A 15,814-nucleotide genomic window follows, 5' to 3' on the forward strand; every position below is an offset into this window, starting at 1 on the left:
AGAGGGAGAGGGGGTGACTTTGGCACCCCTTTGGCACTCAGACCTGAGCCTACTAAATATTTAATGAACCACTCATGATTGTCAAAACTGTTTTTTATTTTCGAAAATGTCAATGTCATGTAACATGTTCTTTACTTCAGTGGTGCAATGCTTGTTTGAGCTAAAAATCCACAGCAGAAGCTTTTTATATTAATTAATAAAGCCGTAGACTTAGAATCAGGGGAGACAATGCAACATTTCACTCACAAAAAAACAAAAAAAACAAAAAACAAAAAACAATTACATTTTTTTTTTTTTTTACATTTTTATTTTTATTTTCGAATTTCGAATTACCGTAAATTCGAATTTGGCCAGCGAATTTCGAAGTGTTTTTGCTAGAAATGCCCATCCCTAATTCTGGACAGGCAGTTCATAAACACTACATGTAAATGTTTTCCATGAATACATTTCTTCAACGGCTTCCAATAACATTATCTTTGTGTATAATGCCAGCGTCTTCAAGCCCCTACCTGACCCCGACTCTTAAGCCAGAAAAAGCCACATTTACCGCATCAAGTGGATAGGTAACGACGTGGGGAATAAGCTCCCTGTAAAATCCAGTCGTGGTTTGGTTCTGTTAGAGGACGGGCTTTGAAGGACATCCTCCATGTGTTCACATTAGAATAATGATCCGGGAATTACTACTACCGGCGCTCTCTCCGTACTCATCCCTCCTCAGCCCCGGCCGGGCCCTCCTCCGCTCAAGGCTTGTCGTGTTGGCTTTAATAGTCATTTATTATTGCTAAGTTTGGAGAATTGAGAATCAACAGCTCCAAAGTAATTTCTGCTTATCGCCGTGCCCTCTGGTGACCGCGCCATGTGACGATTGTTATCGTTGTTGTTGTCGGAACAGAGGTGAGAGAGAGAGAGAGAGAGAGAGAGAGAGAGAGAGAGAGAGAGAGAGAGAGAGAGAGAACACTTGTGGCACAATGCCTGTGGAGGATTAAACTCCTCCATGAACTGCATTTGGTGAGGACGTTTTGGATTGGCAGCTTTTTCAAAACAATACGTTTGGGAATCTGTGTTTGTAGATATTATTGTTGGGAATTCAGTTGGTGTTTTTGCATGCTAGTCACGTCGACTCGTCCACATTTGGCTGCCTCCTCTGTCAACTGCTGTAAAATGTAAAATGGCAAGCCAGCAAAACACGCCGACATTGAAGAGCTGTTGATATGACGACCTTCATCAACATTGAAAATTGTAAATATTGTGGCCAAATGAAAGCCGAGATGACAATCGATCGCTGCTATATCTGCATCGTTTAGTGAAATTGGGACCCAAACACCTTTCTGATATGAGTTCTAAACAGTTTCCAAAGCTGTTTTATTATGGATTTTTTTTTTACACTGCAATGATATATTGTAAAGATTTTGTGTTTGTTTGGTTGGACATCGAACTGTGAACCGAACACCTCCTTGCATACAGTTGACGTACGGTACGAGCTAGTTCCGCTCCCCCTGAAATCCCCCCCTGAGGTCACTGGAGGACCTCTGTAATTAGATGTTCGCGAACAATCTGATTCCTTTTCAATGGCTCCTTGATACGAACAAAGGGGAACCAAGTCATATGCGAGAATCATTCGTTTTATCGTTGTGCCTAATTTCCCCAAAGTGTTGGATCCCAAAGCATTTGGAAGTAAATTGGTATGGCTGATGCTGGTTTTCTCCACTTGCCTCTTCAGGATCCCCTTTGAAAACCAGGTGGTACATCTCATGGGGTTTTATCCTTCAAATAACATAAATGTCACTGAATCCAGAGAGGTCTGATGATCACAGCGCTTCCCACACACAGCCCCCCCTCCCTCCGCTGAGAGCAGGGACGGCGGGAAAGGGTCCACTTGTAATTGCTACCGGCATACACGGAAACTGGCCTGGGTGGGTGGAGTCAGCACTTCATAATGAAATGGGTTACGCAAAGTGCATAACAAGTTCAGCACTAAATACATTCATGTGAAAATTATCATAGGAAGTAGAGCCCGACCGATATATCGGTTCGCCGATATGTTGGCCGATATTGCCGATATGTTTTTTATTTTTTATTTTTTAAGTTATAGACAGCATGTTGTGTATATTTGATATTTTTTCTTAACTATTTGTTCTATTTCTTGTGTTTTTGTATTTCTACTTATTTATAATTATTAAATTCCCAGTTAAGTTTACCGTTTCATTGCATTGATGTCATTTTGGACAATAAAGTTTATTGATAAGCTGTAAAATATCCTGCCTACATTACATATTTCAATTCATGTCAACTCATATCTTTGTAAAGTGTTTGATATTTGAGAGATCATTGCAAAAACATTGTGTAATATAATGTGTATATATAATAAGTAATAAGTAAGAATAACGGCCGATATATCGATATCGGAATTTTTGTTACTCCCTAATATCGGTATCGGCATCGGCCTCAAAAATCCAGTATCGGTCGGGCTCTAATAGGAAGTTATCTGGCGACTTCTATCGACTTTCTGAGCAGCCAAAATGTGATTGAGAAACCTAGTGATCCCGTAACCTAGCTCTAGAGCAAGCTAGAGCTAGGGTACGATTTATAGCTCCGTAGCTAGCCAGCTAGCTTACCTCAACTGTAGTTACCTACCGCACAGTAGTCCAAACAAGACTTTGAATAGTGCTCCTCCATCATCTGAAAACGTGCGGTATGAACCGTCGGGTGGTGAGACTGAGTTGAGAATTCGGGTGTGTCAAAATTGACGAGCGAATTGTGTGCAAGGCGTAAGGGGTTGAACTTGGCCACCTCCTGCATGTTGTCCTCCATCAAATTGCTTGCTGGGAAGTTTTCATATCTACAGTATCTAGAGAGACTGAGACTGCATCACTAGCGAATTAGCATCACTAGCGAGTTAGCTGTAGCCCGCAAGGTCCCAGAAGGTATGAATCTGTTGCATCTTCACTTTAACACAGAGCCCCGTCGTCATACCCAGAAGCACTCCAATAAGTCGAGTGATTTTATTCTTCAACCGGCACCTCACTGTAGTGCTATTGCCCGCAACGGAGAAAAACTCCCCGCAGGGCGCCAAAACGCCAAATCTGACAACGTTGCATTATAGCACTCTTCAAAAACTGCACCCTGCATATCCCGGAGATTGCACCACCTAGACTGTAATACTTTAATTTGTTCATTTCCTGCATTGCTTCAGAGTCTCAGAATAAGTATCAGATTTGCTTTTTTAGCATTCTTCAATCCCCAGTGAGGATTTTTCAATCGCGTCAATTATGCTTAGATAAGCACAGCTCTTTTGCAGCGTGGGACTCGCAGATGGAAAGTTTGATTTTTCAAACTTTTCCATCTCATTGTAACGCAAAAGTGCAATAACGGGCCTATACCATCAATACACATGTAAGTGAACCTGTGAGAGCCTCAAAACACACTTAGCATTCTCGGTAATCTATCACTTTCTGGCAGGCCAAGTGCTCTGTCAATCACGTTGGGAATGGAGAAATGCTCCGCGGTGGTCCCGCCCTTTTGTTTATGCTTTTAAAATGCTAGAGACAGATGCTGTGTCAGTTTCACTCTACAGGTCTTTAACCCATTGATACCTGATGCAGCATTTGTGTGTGGAGAGATATATCCCTCACAAATGAGGGATATACACGCAAATGCTGCATCAGGTATCAATGGGTTAACATGCTAGAGACAGATGCTGTGTCAGTTTCACTCTACGGGACTTGAAACTCCTTTAAACTAACGGGTCCAGCGAGTCTGCATGCAGAGGAAGTGCACTAATAATGTGGCCTAATCAGATTACTTTGATCCATTTTAATGCTGGTAGGCGGCCCCTCTCCACCACTCTATCCCTTCTTCTTTCACTCTCTCTCTTCCTCTCTCCCTCCCTCTCTCCACTGGTGGTATGTGGTCTCTCTCCCTCTCTCTCCACTGGTGGTATGTCATCTCTCTCCTTCCCTCTCTCTCTCTCTCTCTCTCTCCACTGGTGGTATGTGGTCTCTCTCTCCCTCTCTCCACTGGTGGTATGTGGTCTCTCTCCCTCTCTCTCCACTGGTGGTATGTCATCTCTCTCCTTCCCTCTCTCTCTCTCTCTCTCCACTGGTGGTATGTGGTCTCCCTCCCTCCCTCCCTCTCTCTCCACTGGTGGTATGTGGTCTCTCTCTCCCTCTCTCCACTGGTGGTATTTCATCTCTCTCCCTCCCTCTCTCTCTCTCTCTCTCTCTCTCCACTGGTGGTATGTCATCTCCCTCTCTCTCTCTCTCTCTCCCTCTCTCTCTCTCCACTGGTGGTATGTGGTCTCTCTCTCTCCCTCCCTCTCTCCACTGGTGGTATGTCATCTCCCTCTCTCTCTCTCTCTCCACTGGTGGTATGTGGTCTCTCTCTCTCTCTCCACTGGTGGTATGTGGTCTCTCTCTCCCTCCCTCTCTCCACTGGTGGTATGTCATCTCTCTATCCCTCCCTCTCTCCACTGGTGGTATGTCATCTCTCTCTCCCTCTCTCTCTCTCTCCACTGGTGGTATGTCATCTCCCTCTCTCTCTCTCTCTCTCTCTCTCTCTCTCCACTGGTGGTATGTGGTCTCTCTCTCTCCCTCCCTCTCTCCACTGGTGGTATGTCATCTCCCTCTCTCTCTCTCTCTCCACTGGTGGTATGTGGTCTCTCTCTCTCCCTCCCTCTCTCCACTGGTAGTATGTCATATCTCTCTCTCTCTATCTCTCTCTCTCTCTCTCTCTCCATTGGTGGTATGTGGTCTCTCTCCCTCCCTCTCTCCACTGGTAGTATGTCATATCTCTCTCTCTCTATCTCTCTCTCTCTCTCTCTCTCTCTCCATTGGTGGTATGTGGTCTCTCTCCCTCCCTCTCTCCACTGGTGGTATGTCATCTCTCTCTCCCTCCCTCTCTCCACTGGTAGTATGTCATCTCTCTCCCTCTCTCTCTCTCTCCACTGGTGGTATGTCATCTCTCCCCCCCCCCCCTCTCTCTCTCTCTCCACTGGTGGTATGTCATCTCTCCCTCTCTCTCTCTCCACTGGTGGTATGTCATCTCTCTCTCCCTCCCTCTCTCCACTGGTAGTATGTCATCTCTCTCCCTCTCTCTCTCTCTCCACTGGTGGTATGTCATCTCTCCCCCCCCCCCTCTCTCTCTCTCTCCACTGGTGGTATGTCATCTCTCCCCCCCCCCCCTCTCTCTCTCTCTCCACTGGTGGTATGTCATCTCTCCCTCTCTCTCTCCACTGGTGGTATGTCATCTCTCCCTCTCTCTCTCCACTGGTGGTATGTCATCTCTCCCTCTCTCTCTCTCCACTGGTGGTATGTCATCTCTCTCTCCCTCCCTCTCTCCACTGGTAGTATGTCATCTCTCTCTCTCTCTCTCTCTCTCCACTGGTGGTATGTCATCTCTCCCCCCCCCCCCCCTCTCTCTCTCTCTCCACTGGTGGTATGTCATCTCTCCCTCTCTCTCTCCACTGGTGGTATGTCATCTCTCCCTCTCTCTCTCTCTCTCTCTCTCTCTCCACTGGCGGTATGTCATCTCTCCCTCTCCCTCTCTCTCTCCACTGGTGGTATGTCATCTCTCCCTCTCTCTCTCCGCTGGTGGTATGTCATCTCTCCGTCTCTCTCTCTCTCTCTCCACTGGTGGTATATGTCATCTCTCTCTCTCTCTCCACTGGTGGTATGTCATCTCTCCCTCTCTCTCTCTCTCTCTCTCTCTCTCCACTGGTGGTATGTCATCTCTCCCTCTCTCCTCTCTCTTGCTCTCTCTCTCTCTCTCTCTATCTCTCTGCTGGTATGTCATCTCTCGTTCTCTCTCTCTCTCTCTCATTCTCTCTCTCCACTGGTGGTATGTCATCTCTCTCTCTCTCTCTCTCTCTCTCTCCACTGGTGGTATGTCATCTCTCTCTCTCTCTCTCTCTCTCTCTCCACTGGTGGTATGTGGTCTCGTGCAGCAAGGCGACAGTCTCATTAATCCAGCTCTCATGGCAAACTAGTCCCCGGGGGGGAGAGAGAGAGAGAGCGAGAGAGAGAGAGAGCACACTTTTTAAAAAGTGCCCTGTCACACTCTGGCACATCATTTGCATTCAGGCTAAAACCAGTGGGGACTCTTAAATCTTATTTACGGAGAGGGAACTCCCTCTCCACTGCAGCACCGGCGCATCAGTTATTGTCAGGCCCAAACCTTGTTCTACTCGCGTGCAATTATAAACATACGCCGCTGTGCTACAGCAAAGGCATTGAGCGCTCTGCCATGTCCGCCGGTTATGATCTGTATCAGGGCCACGGATCTTTTTTTTTCCTATGCCGGCAATCAATGTAATGGCCTAACTGACAAAGAAAAGCGTTGAGAGAGTCATTTATATTGATACACTTTGAAGTGCTGCTAGGTGGGGATTGTAGTCCTTTGCATACTACACCCCGAGTGTACACAATATGAGCCCCGCCCTGCTCTTGCCATGAAATAGACGTGGTCAGGTGAATCCTTGCAAAGGTTCCACCTTTGATCCATTATTGATGTCTTATTCCCCCCAGGCAGCCAAGTGGCACCAGAGAACGAAGGGGACAACACAGATTAAAGGATTTTTAAAGCCGGCAATCAATGGAGACACGCTTTGTGCAGGTGCAAAAAAAAAACGGCTGTAACTCAATACAAGGAACACGCTGCTAAAGTTGAGTACACGGTGTAAAAGTCTGCCATCAGCAGTAAAAAAAAATCTTGCTTGCAAGTATTTCTTAGACTAGTAATCAGTGTTATGGTGTAGCACCGGGGGGGGGTGGCCCTATATAGATTTCCACACTATTGCGTCGCAGTGATAAGTGGGTTTGGCAATCGTGTGCGTTCCGTTCGGCGCGTTACCTCTGCACTCTCCTATACGCTTCCCCCCCTGCGCTCGACAGTCCTGCTTGTTTCTGTCCTCATAGAGAGGCAAAGTGGAACGTCACTTCCTGCTTCAGCACTGTACCAGAGATTTTCATCCGCCATTTATTTTCCCATAGACATTTCGTAACGGGCTTATACAAATAGTTTTACTTCGTCAAACGGTTCAGATATATTTAGAAACAGGAGAGACCACATAACATTTCACTCGGACCAAAACATTAAAAGATTTAAAGAAAATATTTTTTCTGTGTTGTTGTTTTTACGTTTTGGTCGGAGTGAAATGTTCTATGGTCTCTCCCGATTCTAAATATAGCTGAACCGTTTGGTTTGACCAAGTAAAACTATTTTTAAGAGGCATTTTATGAAATGTCTATGGGAAAATAAATGGCGTATGAAAATCTCTGGTACAGTGCTGAAGCAGGGAGTAGGCTGTCACTTTGCCTCTCTATTCTCATCTCCCATGCCAACTGAAGTGCCTCCACTAACACTGCTTTGAGTCCGTCAGCACTGGCCCTGCTCTTTTGATCAGGCCTATGCCTCTTCATTATTTACAGGTCCTGATTTCTCCCTGCAACCACTGCTACAGGAATACAGCAGCTCCCCCGGTGGACTTTGATCAATTATACACTCTTCACTAATGGACTGTGCACCCCCCAGCACCCACATCTGTTCCGCATTGTGCTTGCATTGGTTCTTTTTTCCTGCGTTTAATCATGTGTTTAGATTGTTGTTGTTTTTTATGACTGTAACCTCTTGGGTTCTTCTGTGTGAAGTGTTTATTGTGGCACTTCTGTGTAAATGCGACTTTGACTTATTTGATAGGATGTACGCCAATTTAGATAATAGGTTTTTGTACTGCTTTGTGTCATGCTAGCAATTAGTGTAATGGTCGATCCGAGGAGCCTCGAACAGTCCGTAAACAGTGTAAAGGAATACACTGTGAATCTTGTTATGCTGTTGCAATTCCAAGCCAACACCTTAGTTAAAGGGTAACTTAGAGGCGTTTTTCAAACTGGGACCCTATATTTCCCCATGTTTTTGTGTCTAAGTGATTAATCAGGAGATTTTTTTTTTTAATGGGTCCAGTATTGAGCGAGGTCGTTTCACCCGGCAGCTTCAAAACGGGCTGTGACGGGGCATGCGCGCACCGTCACTTTACGCCCACTAGAGGTGCTTGTTTTTGCCACTGATTGTTATTATAAGTGTCTGACATCATGGAAACGAGAGAAATGGTACACCTTTTTATATTGATTGACAATAGAAAGTGGACGTTTATTTATATGAAAATGTTCACTAACATGGGCCGGTTGCACAAAACACCTTGAGTTAAAATGTATGGACACAGTTATGGTGTCCATAAAATAAATTTGGTTGCACAAAACACCCTTAAGTCTTGTCCTCAAGTTTTCCTTAAAATGTTTCACCTTATGGAGAAGAAGGGTGTTTTGTGCAAGCAATTTTATTTTATGGAAACCTTAATTCTGACTTTAAGGAAAATCTCAAGGTGTTTTGTGTAACCGGCCCCAGGTCTTTAGCAGTGACCTTACATACTGGGTGATCAAAGCAGTTCACTTAGCGGTACAGTGTATAGAAACCACAAAGACCAGGCCAAGATCATCTCCTACTTAGCCAGCAACAGCCTGCTACAGCAGTGAGTAGATGGAGGTGGGATTTGCGTTGCAGTCTTGCACAGCTACAGTATGACCTCTGGTTCAACTCACACATTCTGCTCTAATGCACTGACTCCGTGTGACTTACGAGCCGAATGCACCTTTCCTACACCGCGCGCTGACATAACAGTATGTCACCCACAATGCACCTTTCCTACACCGCGCGCTGACATAACAGAACGTCACCCACAATGCACCTTTCCTACACCGCGCACTGACACAACAGAATGTAACCCACAATGCACCTTTCCTACACCGCGCGCTGACATAACAGAACGTCACCCACAATGCACCTTTCCTACACCGCGCACTGACACAACAGAATGTAACCCACAATGCACCTTTCCTACACCGCGCACTGACATAACAGAATGTCACCCACAATGCACCTTTCCTACACCGCACACTGACATAACAGTATGTCACCCACAATGCACCTTTCCTACACCGCGCGCTGACATAACAGTATGTCACCCACAATGCACCTTTCCTACACCGTGCGCTGACATAACAGAACGTCACCCACAATGCACCTTTCCTACACCGCACACTGACACAACAGAATGTCACCCACAATGCACCTTTCCTACACCGCACACTGACACAACAGAATGTAACCCACAATGCACCTTTCCTACACCGCGCGCTGACATAACAGAACGTCACCCACAATGCACCTTTCCTACACCGCGCACTGACACAACAGAATGTAACCCACAATGCACCTTTCCTACACCGCGCACTGACACAACAGTATGTCACCCACAATGCACCTTTCCTACACCGCGCGCTGACATAACAGAATGTCACCCACAATGCACCTTTCCTACACCGCACACTGACACAACAGAATGTCACCCACAATGCACCTTTCCTACACCGCGCACTGACACAACAGAATGTCACCCACAATGCACCTTTCCTACACCGCACGCTGACATAACAGTATGTCACCCACAATGCACCTTTCCTACACCGCACACTGACATAACAGAATGTCACCCACAATGCACCTTTCCTACACCGCACACTGACACAACAGAATGTCACCCACAATGCACCTTTCCTACACCGCACACTGACACAACAGAATGTCACCCACAATACACCTTTCCTACACCGCGCACTGACATAACAGTATGTCACCCACAATGCACCTTTCCTACACCGCGCACTGACACAACAGAATGTCACCCACAATACACCTTTCCTACACCGCGCACTGACATAACAGTATGTCACCCACAATACACCTTTCCTACACCGCGCACTGACACAACAGAATGTCACCCACAATGCACCTTTCCTACACCGCGCGCTGACATAACAGTATGTCACCCACAATGCACCTTTCCTACACCGTGCGCTGACATAACAGAACGTCACCCACAATGCACCTTTCCTACACCGTGCGCTGACATAACAGAACGTCACCCACAATGCACCTTTCCTACACCGTGCGCTGACATAACAGAACGTCACCCACAATGCACCTTTCCTACACCGCGCACTGACATAACAGTATGTCACCCACAATGCACCTTTCCTACACCGCGCGCTGACATAACAGAACGTCACCCACAATGCACCTTTCCTACACCGTGCGCTGACATAACAGAACGTCACCCACAATGCACCTTTCCTACACCGTGCGCTGACATAACAGAACGTCACCCACAATGCACCTTTCCTACACCGTGCGCTGACATAACAGAACGTCACCCACAATGCACCTTTCCTACACCGTGCGCTGACATAACAGAACGTCACCCACAATGCACCTTTCCTACACCGCGCGCTGACATAACAGAACGTCACCCACAATGCACCTTTCCTACACCGCACACTGACATAACAGAATGTCACCCACAATGCACCTTTCCTACACCGCGCACTGACATAACAGTATGTCACCCACAATGCACCTTTCCTACACCGCGCGCTGACATAACAGAACGTCACCCACAATGCACCTTTCCTACACCGTGCGCTGACACAACAGAACGTCACCCACAATGCACCTTTCCTACACCGTGCGCTGACACAACAGAACGTCACCCACAATGCACCTTTCCTACACCGCGCACTGACATAACAGTATGTCACCCACAATACACCTTTCCTACACCGCGCGCTGACATAACAGAACGTCACCCACAATGCACCTTTCCTACACCGTGCGCTGACACAACAGAACGTCACCCACAATGCACCTTTCCTACACCGCGCGCTGACATAACAGAACGTCACCCACAATGCACCTTTCCTACACCGTGCGCTGACATAACAGAACGTCACCCACAATGCACCTTTCCTACACCGTGCGCTGACATAACAGAACGTCACCCACAATACACCTTTCCTACACCGCGCGCTGACATAACAGAACGTCACCCACAATGCACCTTTCCTACACCGCGCGCTGACATAACAGTATGTCACCCACAATGCACCTTTCCTACACCGCGCGCTGACATAACAGAATGTCACCCACAATGCACCTTTCCTACACCGCGCACTGACACAACAGAATGTCACCCACAATGCACCTTTCCTACACCGCGCACTGACATAACAGAATGTCACCCACAATGCACCTTTCCTACACCGCGCACTGACATAACAGTATGTCACCCACAATGCACCTTTCCTACACCGTGCGCTGACATAACAGAACGTCACCCACAATGCACCTTTCCTACACCGCGCGCTGACATAACAGTATGTCACCCACAATGCACCTTTCCTACACCGTGCGCTGACATAACAGAACGTCACCCACAATGCACCTTTCCTACACCGCGCGCTGACATAACAGAATGTCACCCACAATGCACCTTTCCTACACCGCGCGCTGACATAACAGTATGTCACCCACAATGCACCTTTCCTACACCGCGCGCTGACATAACAGAATGTCACCCACAATGCACCTTTCCTACACCGCGCGCTGACATAACAGTATGTCACCCACAATGCACCTTTCCTACACCGCACACTGACACAACAGAATGTCACCCACAATGCACCTTTCCTACACCACGCACTGACACAACAGAATGTAACCCACAATGCACCTTTCCTACACCGCGCGCTGACACAACAGAATGTCACCCACAATGCACCTTTCCTACACCGCGCACTGACACAACAGAATGTCACCCACAATGCACCTTTCCTACACCGCGCGCTAACACAACAGAATGTCACCCACAATGCACCTTTCCTACACCGCACACACTGACACAACAGAATGTCACCCACAATGCACCTTTCCTACACCGCACACTGACACAACAGAATGTCACCCACAATGCACCTTTCCTACACCGCACACTGACACAACAGAATGTCACCCACAATGCACCTTTCCTACACCGCGCACTGACACAACAGAATGTCACCCACAATGCACCTTTCCTACACCGCACACTGACACAACAGAATGTCACCCACAATGCACCTTTCCTACACCGCGCGCTGACACAACAGAATGTCACCCACAATGCACCTTTCCTACACCGCACACTGACACAACAGAATGTCACCCACAATGCACCTTTCCTACACCGCACACTGACACAACAGAATGTCACCCACAATGCACCTTTCCTACACCGCACACTGACACAACAGAATGTCACCCACAATGCACCTTTCCTACACCGCACACTGACACAACAGAATGTCACCCACAATGCACCTTTCCTACACCGCGCACTGACACAACAGAATGTCACCCACAATACACCTTTCCTACACCGCGCGCTGACACAACAGAATGTCACCCACAATGCACCTTTCCTACACCGCGCGCTGACACAACAGAATGTCACCCACAATGCACCTTTCCTACACCGCACACTGACACAACAGAATGTCACCCACAATGCACCTTTCCTACACCGCACACTGACACAACAGAATGTCACCCACAATGCACCTTTCCTACACCGCGCGCTGACACAACAGAATGTCACCCACAATGCACCTTTCCTACACCGCACACTGACGCAACAGAATGTCACCCACAATGCACCTTTCCTACACCGCACACTGACACAACAGAATGTCACCCACAATGCACCTTTCCTACACCGCACACTGACACAACAGAATGTCACCCACAATGCACCTTTCCTACACCGCACACTGACACAACAGAATGTCACCCACAATGCACCTTTCCTACACCGCACACTGACACAACAGAATGTCACCCACAATGCACCTTTCCTACACCGCGCACTGACACAACAGAATGTCACCCACAATACACCTTTCCTACACCGCGCGCTGACACAACAGAATGTCACCCACAATGCACCTTTCCTACACCGCGCACTGACACAACAGAATGTCACCCACAATGCACCTTTCCTACACCGCGCGCTGACACAACAGAATGTCACCCACAATGCACCTTTCCTACACCGCGCGCTGACACAACAGAATGTCACCCACAATGCACCTTTCCTACACCGCGCGCTGACACAACAGAATGTCACCCACAATACACCTTTCCTACACCGCACACTGACACAACAGAATGTCACCCACAATGCACCTTTCCTACACCGCGCGCTGACACAACAGAATGTCACCCACAATACACCTTTCCTACACCGCGCACTGACACAACAGAATGTCACCCACAATGCACCTTTCCTACACCGTGCGCTGACATAACAGAATGTCACCCACAATGCACCTTTCCTACACCGCACACTGACATAACAGAATGTCACCCACAATGCACCTTTCCTACACCGCACACTGACATAACAGAATGTCACCCACAATGCACCTTTCCTACACCGCACACTGACACAACAGAATGTCACCCACAATGCACCTTTCCTACACCGCGCACTGACACAACAGAATGTCACCCACAATGCACCTTTCCTACACCGCACACTGACACAACAGAATGTCACCCACAATGCCTTGTCATGCATTCCTAATGTCTTCCACTTGTGTTTCGGTGTGGATCACTAATATTTACAAGGGGAACGTGGGGGCTGGAGAGGCAGCGACGGGGGTACAGTGACAGTGTGCATTTTCAACAGGCCAATGAAGCAGTTTTATGTTCTGTGAGAATAACCATAAACCCTCAGCTGTCGGCTCTCATAAAAACACCGTTCACTCCCTCTTTTCATATAGCTTAATTATTTCTTCTTCTTTTGCTCCTTCTGAATAATTATGGGTAGATCTAAACATTTAGACTGTGTTAGGCGTGTTTGATTTTCCTCCTGGGGCCATCCCCAAAGATGTCATTCTCAAGATGAGATCACTAAACTGACTGATATTATCTTCTCCCTGTCGTTGTGGCAAGTGTCCCCCTAGCATCACCGTTTTCTCCTTTCTCCCTACAGTCTATTTCAGCTGGATTTCACTCGACTGTGTTTGAAAGGCAGTGTGTGACAGTGAAAGGACAACATTAGTTTTAGTGTGGTCTCTGTGGTTGTGAAAACAATGGCACAGCGGTGTTGGCAGCCAGAGGGCTGGCAGGTAATGTATTGTATCTTCTGGCGGCCATGTTGATGGGCCTTAGCTCAATTGTCCCCATAGCCGAGGACAGTATGAGGTCAGCTGTCATTGTCTTGTTAAAGGGATAGTTTGGTGTTTTGAACCCACGGCTTGTAGGGAGTAGTAGGTGCATGCACATGCGTTGCTTTGGTAAATTAGCTTACTGGGAGGTTAGCTCACTTGCTAGTTAGCTAGCAGAAGACGAAAACGTATTCTGGCACAACTTCAGCCACTGACAAGGACGTGGAATGGACAGGCAACACTGGAAATGTTTGCTAGCGAACCGCGCCAAAACAACAATAGGTTCAGTTTAACTGAGCTCACTCTCTACAAGCTACACCTTGTATTGTGGAGTAAAGACAGACTGTTCACTTTTACTTATAACGTTAGCTATAAATATGGTGTGAATTTCTAGCGTGCCTCGCATGCTTTGTGTGCTTGCACAGCTCATGTTGTTGAGTGATTGTGCGCTGCAGAACCATGGTGAGATAATTGGACCTACGTACATGACTACGCCACGACTAGTTTTGACATACAGTATATCTTAGCATGGTTGTTAGATAACCATTATCAGCAGGGTCTGACATTAACTTTTTCTCCACCATCCTCTGTAGCGGGTAGATGAAAACATTTACCAACCACCATAATCACAGACAGAAAAGCATATACCACAGATCCCCAGTCCAAGAATCTTTGTAACATAACATCTTATTCTTTTCTCTTTGTTTCTCCCGGTCGGAACAAGAATCGTGTCCTCGTTATTTACTTAATTCCAAGCTGACATTTGAGTGAGTTTGTAAGGCGGGACTTGTCTGGCTCGTGAGACTAGAGAGGGCCGTACTTTCTGTTTAAATGTACCGCGTCACATTGTGCAGCACGCCGACTGTGGCGGTGGACTGTCAAGTGCTGGTGCTGACAGGGCCTCCGTGTCGACTGTCATTTGACATTTGATTGCTGACTGACAGCCTATGCGGGATTTGTGACAGCCGCGTTTTGGGTGTCAGTCAAATAACATAACCGCACACTGGGTGTCAGTCATCCAGTCAAATCCAATCTATAATCACATGCAATCACATGCAATAGACGCGCAATATGTTTGAAGAAAACACGCACGCACACGCACGCATGCACGCACACACACACGCACACACACGCACACACACACGCACACGCACACACACACGCACACGCACACACACACACACACACACACACACACACCTGGTTATTTTTAGATCCTGATGATTAGTTAGTCAATTGTCCTGTGTACCTCCAAGATGACGCCAGCCAGGGTTGCTAGGAAAACATGTGACGCAACTCTGTCCCCTCTGTGTGTTGTTGTTGTCTGGCAGAGATCTTGGGGAACTCGGAGGACATCCCCCTGGTGCGCTGGAGGCAGCAGTGGCTGGAGAACGGGACTCTGTTGTTCCACATCCACCACCAGGACGGCAGCATGAACCTCCCGGGGCTCTCCCCCACCGAAGACCCAGCGGGCGACTCGGCAGAGGAGGAACTCCGCATCCTGCATATCTCTGTCATGGTAAACGCATCTGTTCCAGGGCGGAAATGTTCACACAACATCTGCTTTATAGCTTATTATTTTATTTTTATATGGGTATAAAAATAAATATATGGATATGGGTTCAGGGCATAAAGACCTCTGGCCACGTCACGTGCCTGATTCTCGGCATGTGGATGCTTTGTTTTTTGATGTGTTTTATCCAATCATATTCAGCAAAACA

General features: G+C 47.4%; 1 protein-coding gene across 1 annotated transcript in view; it reads left to right on the forward strand.

Moving 5' to 3' along the window:
* astn1 (astrotactin 1) overlaps positions 1–15,814 on the forward strand; it is a gene marked incomplete at both ends in the record, with an annotated part of 525,801 nt that overhangs the window by 83,044 nt on the left and 426,943 nt on the right. Inside the window, one exon of the mRNA XM_083653323.1 lies at positions 15,425–15,612. Within this exon, the coding sequence (XP_083509449.1) occupies positions 15,425–15,612 (188 nt within the window). The remainder of the gene's footprint in view (positions 1–15,424; positions 15,613–15,814) is intronic.

This window comes from Poromitra crassiceps (genome assembly GCF_964638095.1).
Source record: "Poromitra crassiceps genome assembly, chromosome: 17".
Classification (NCBI taxonomy): domain Eukaryota; kingdom Metazoa; phylum Chordata; class Actinopteri; order Beryciformes; family Melamphaidae; genus Poromitra; species Poromitra crassiceps.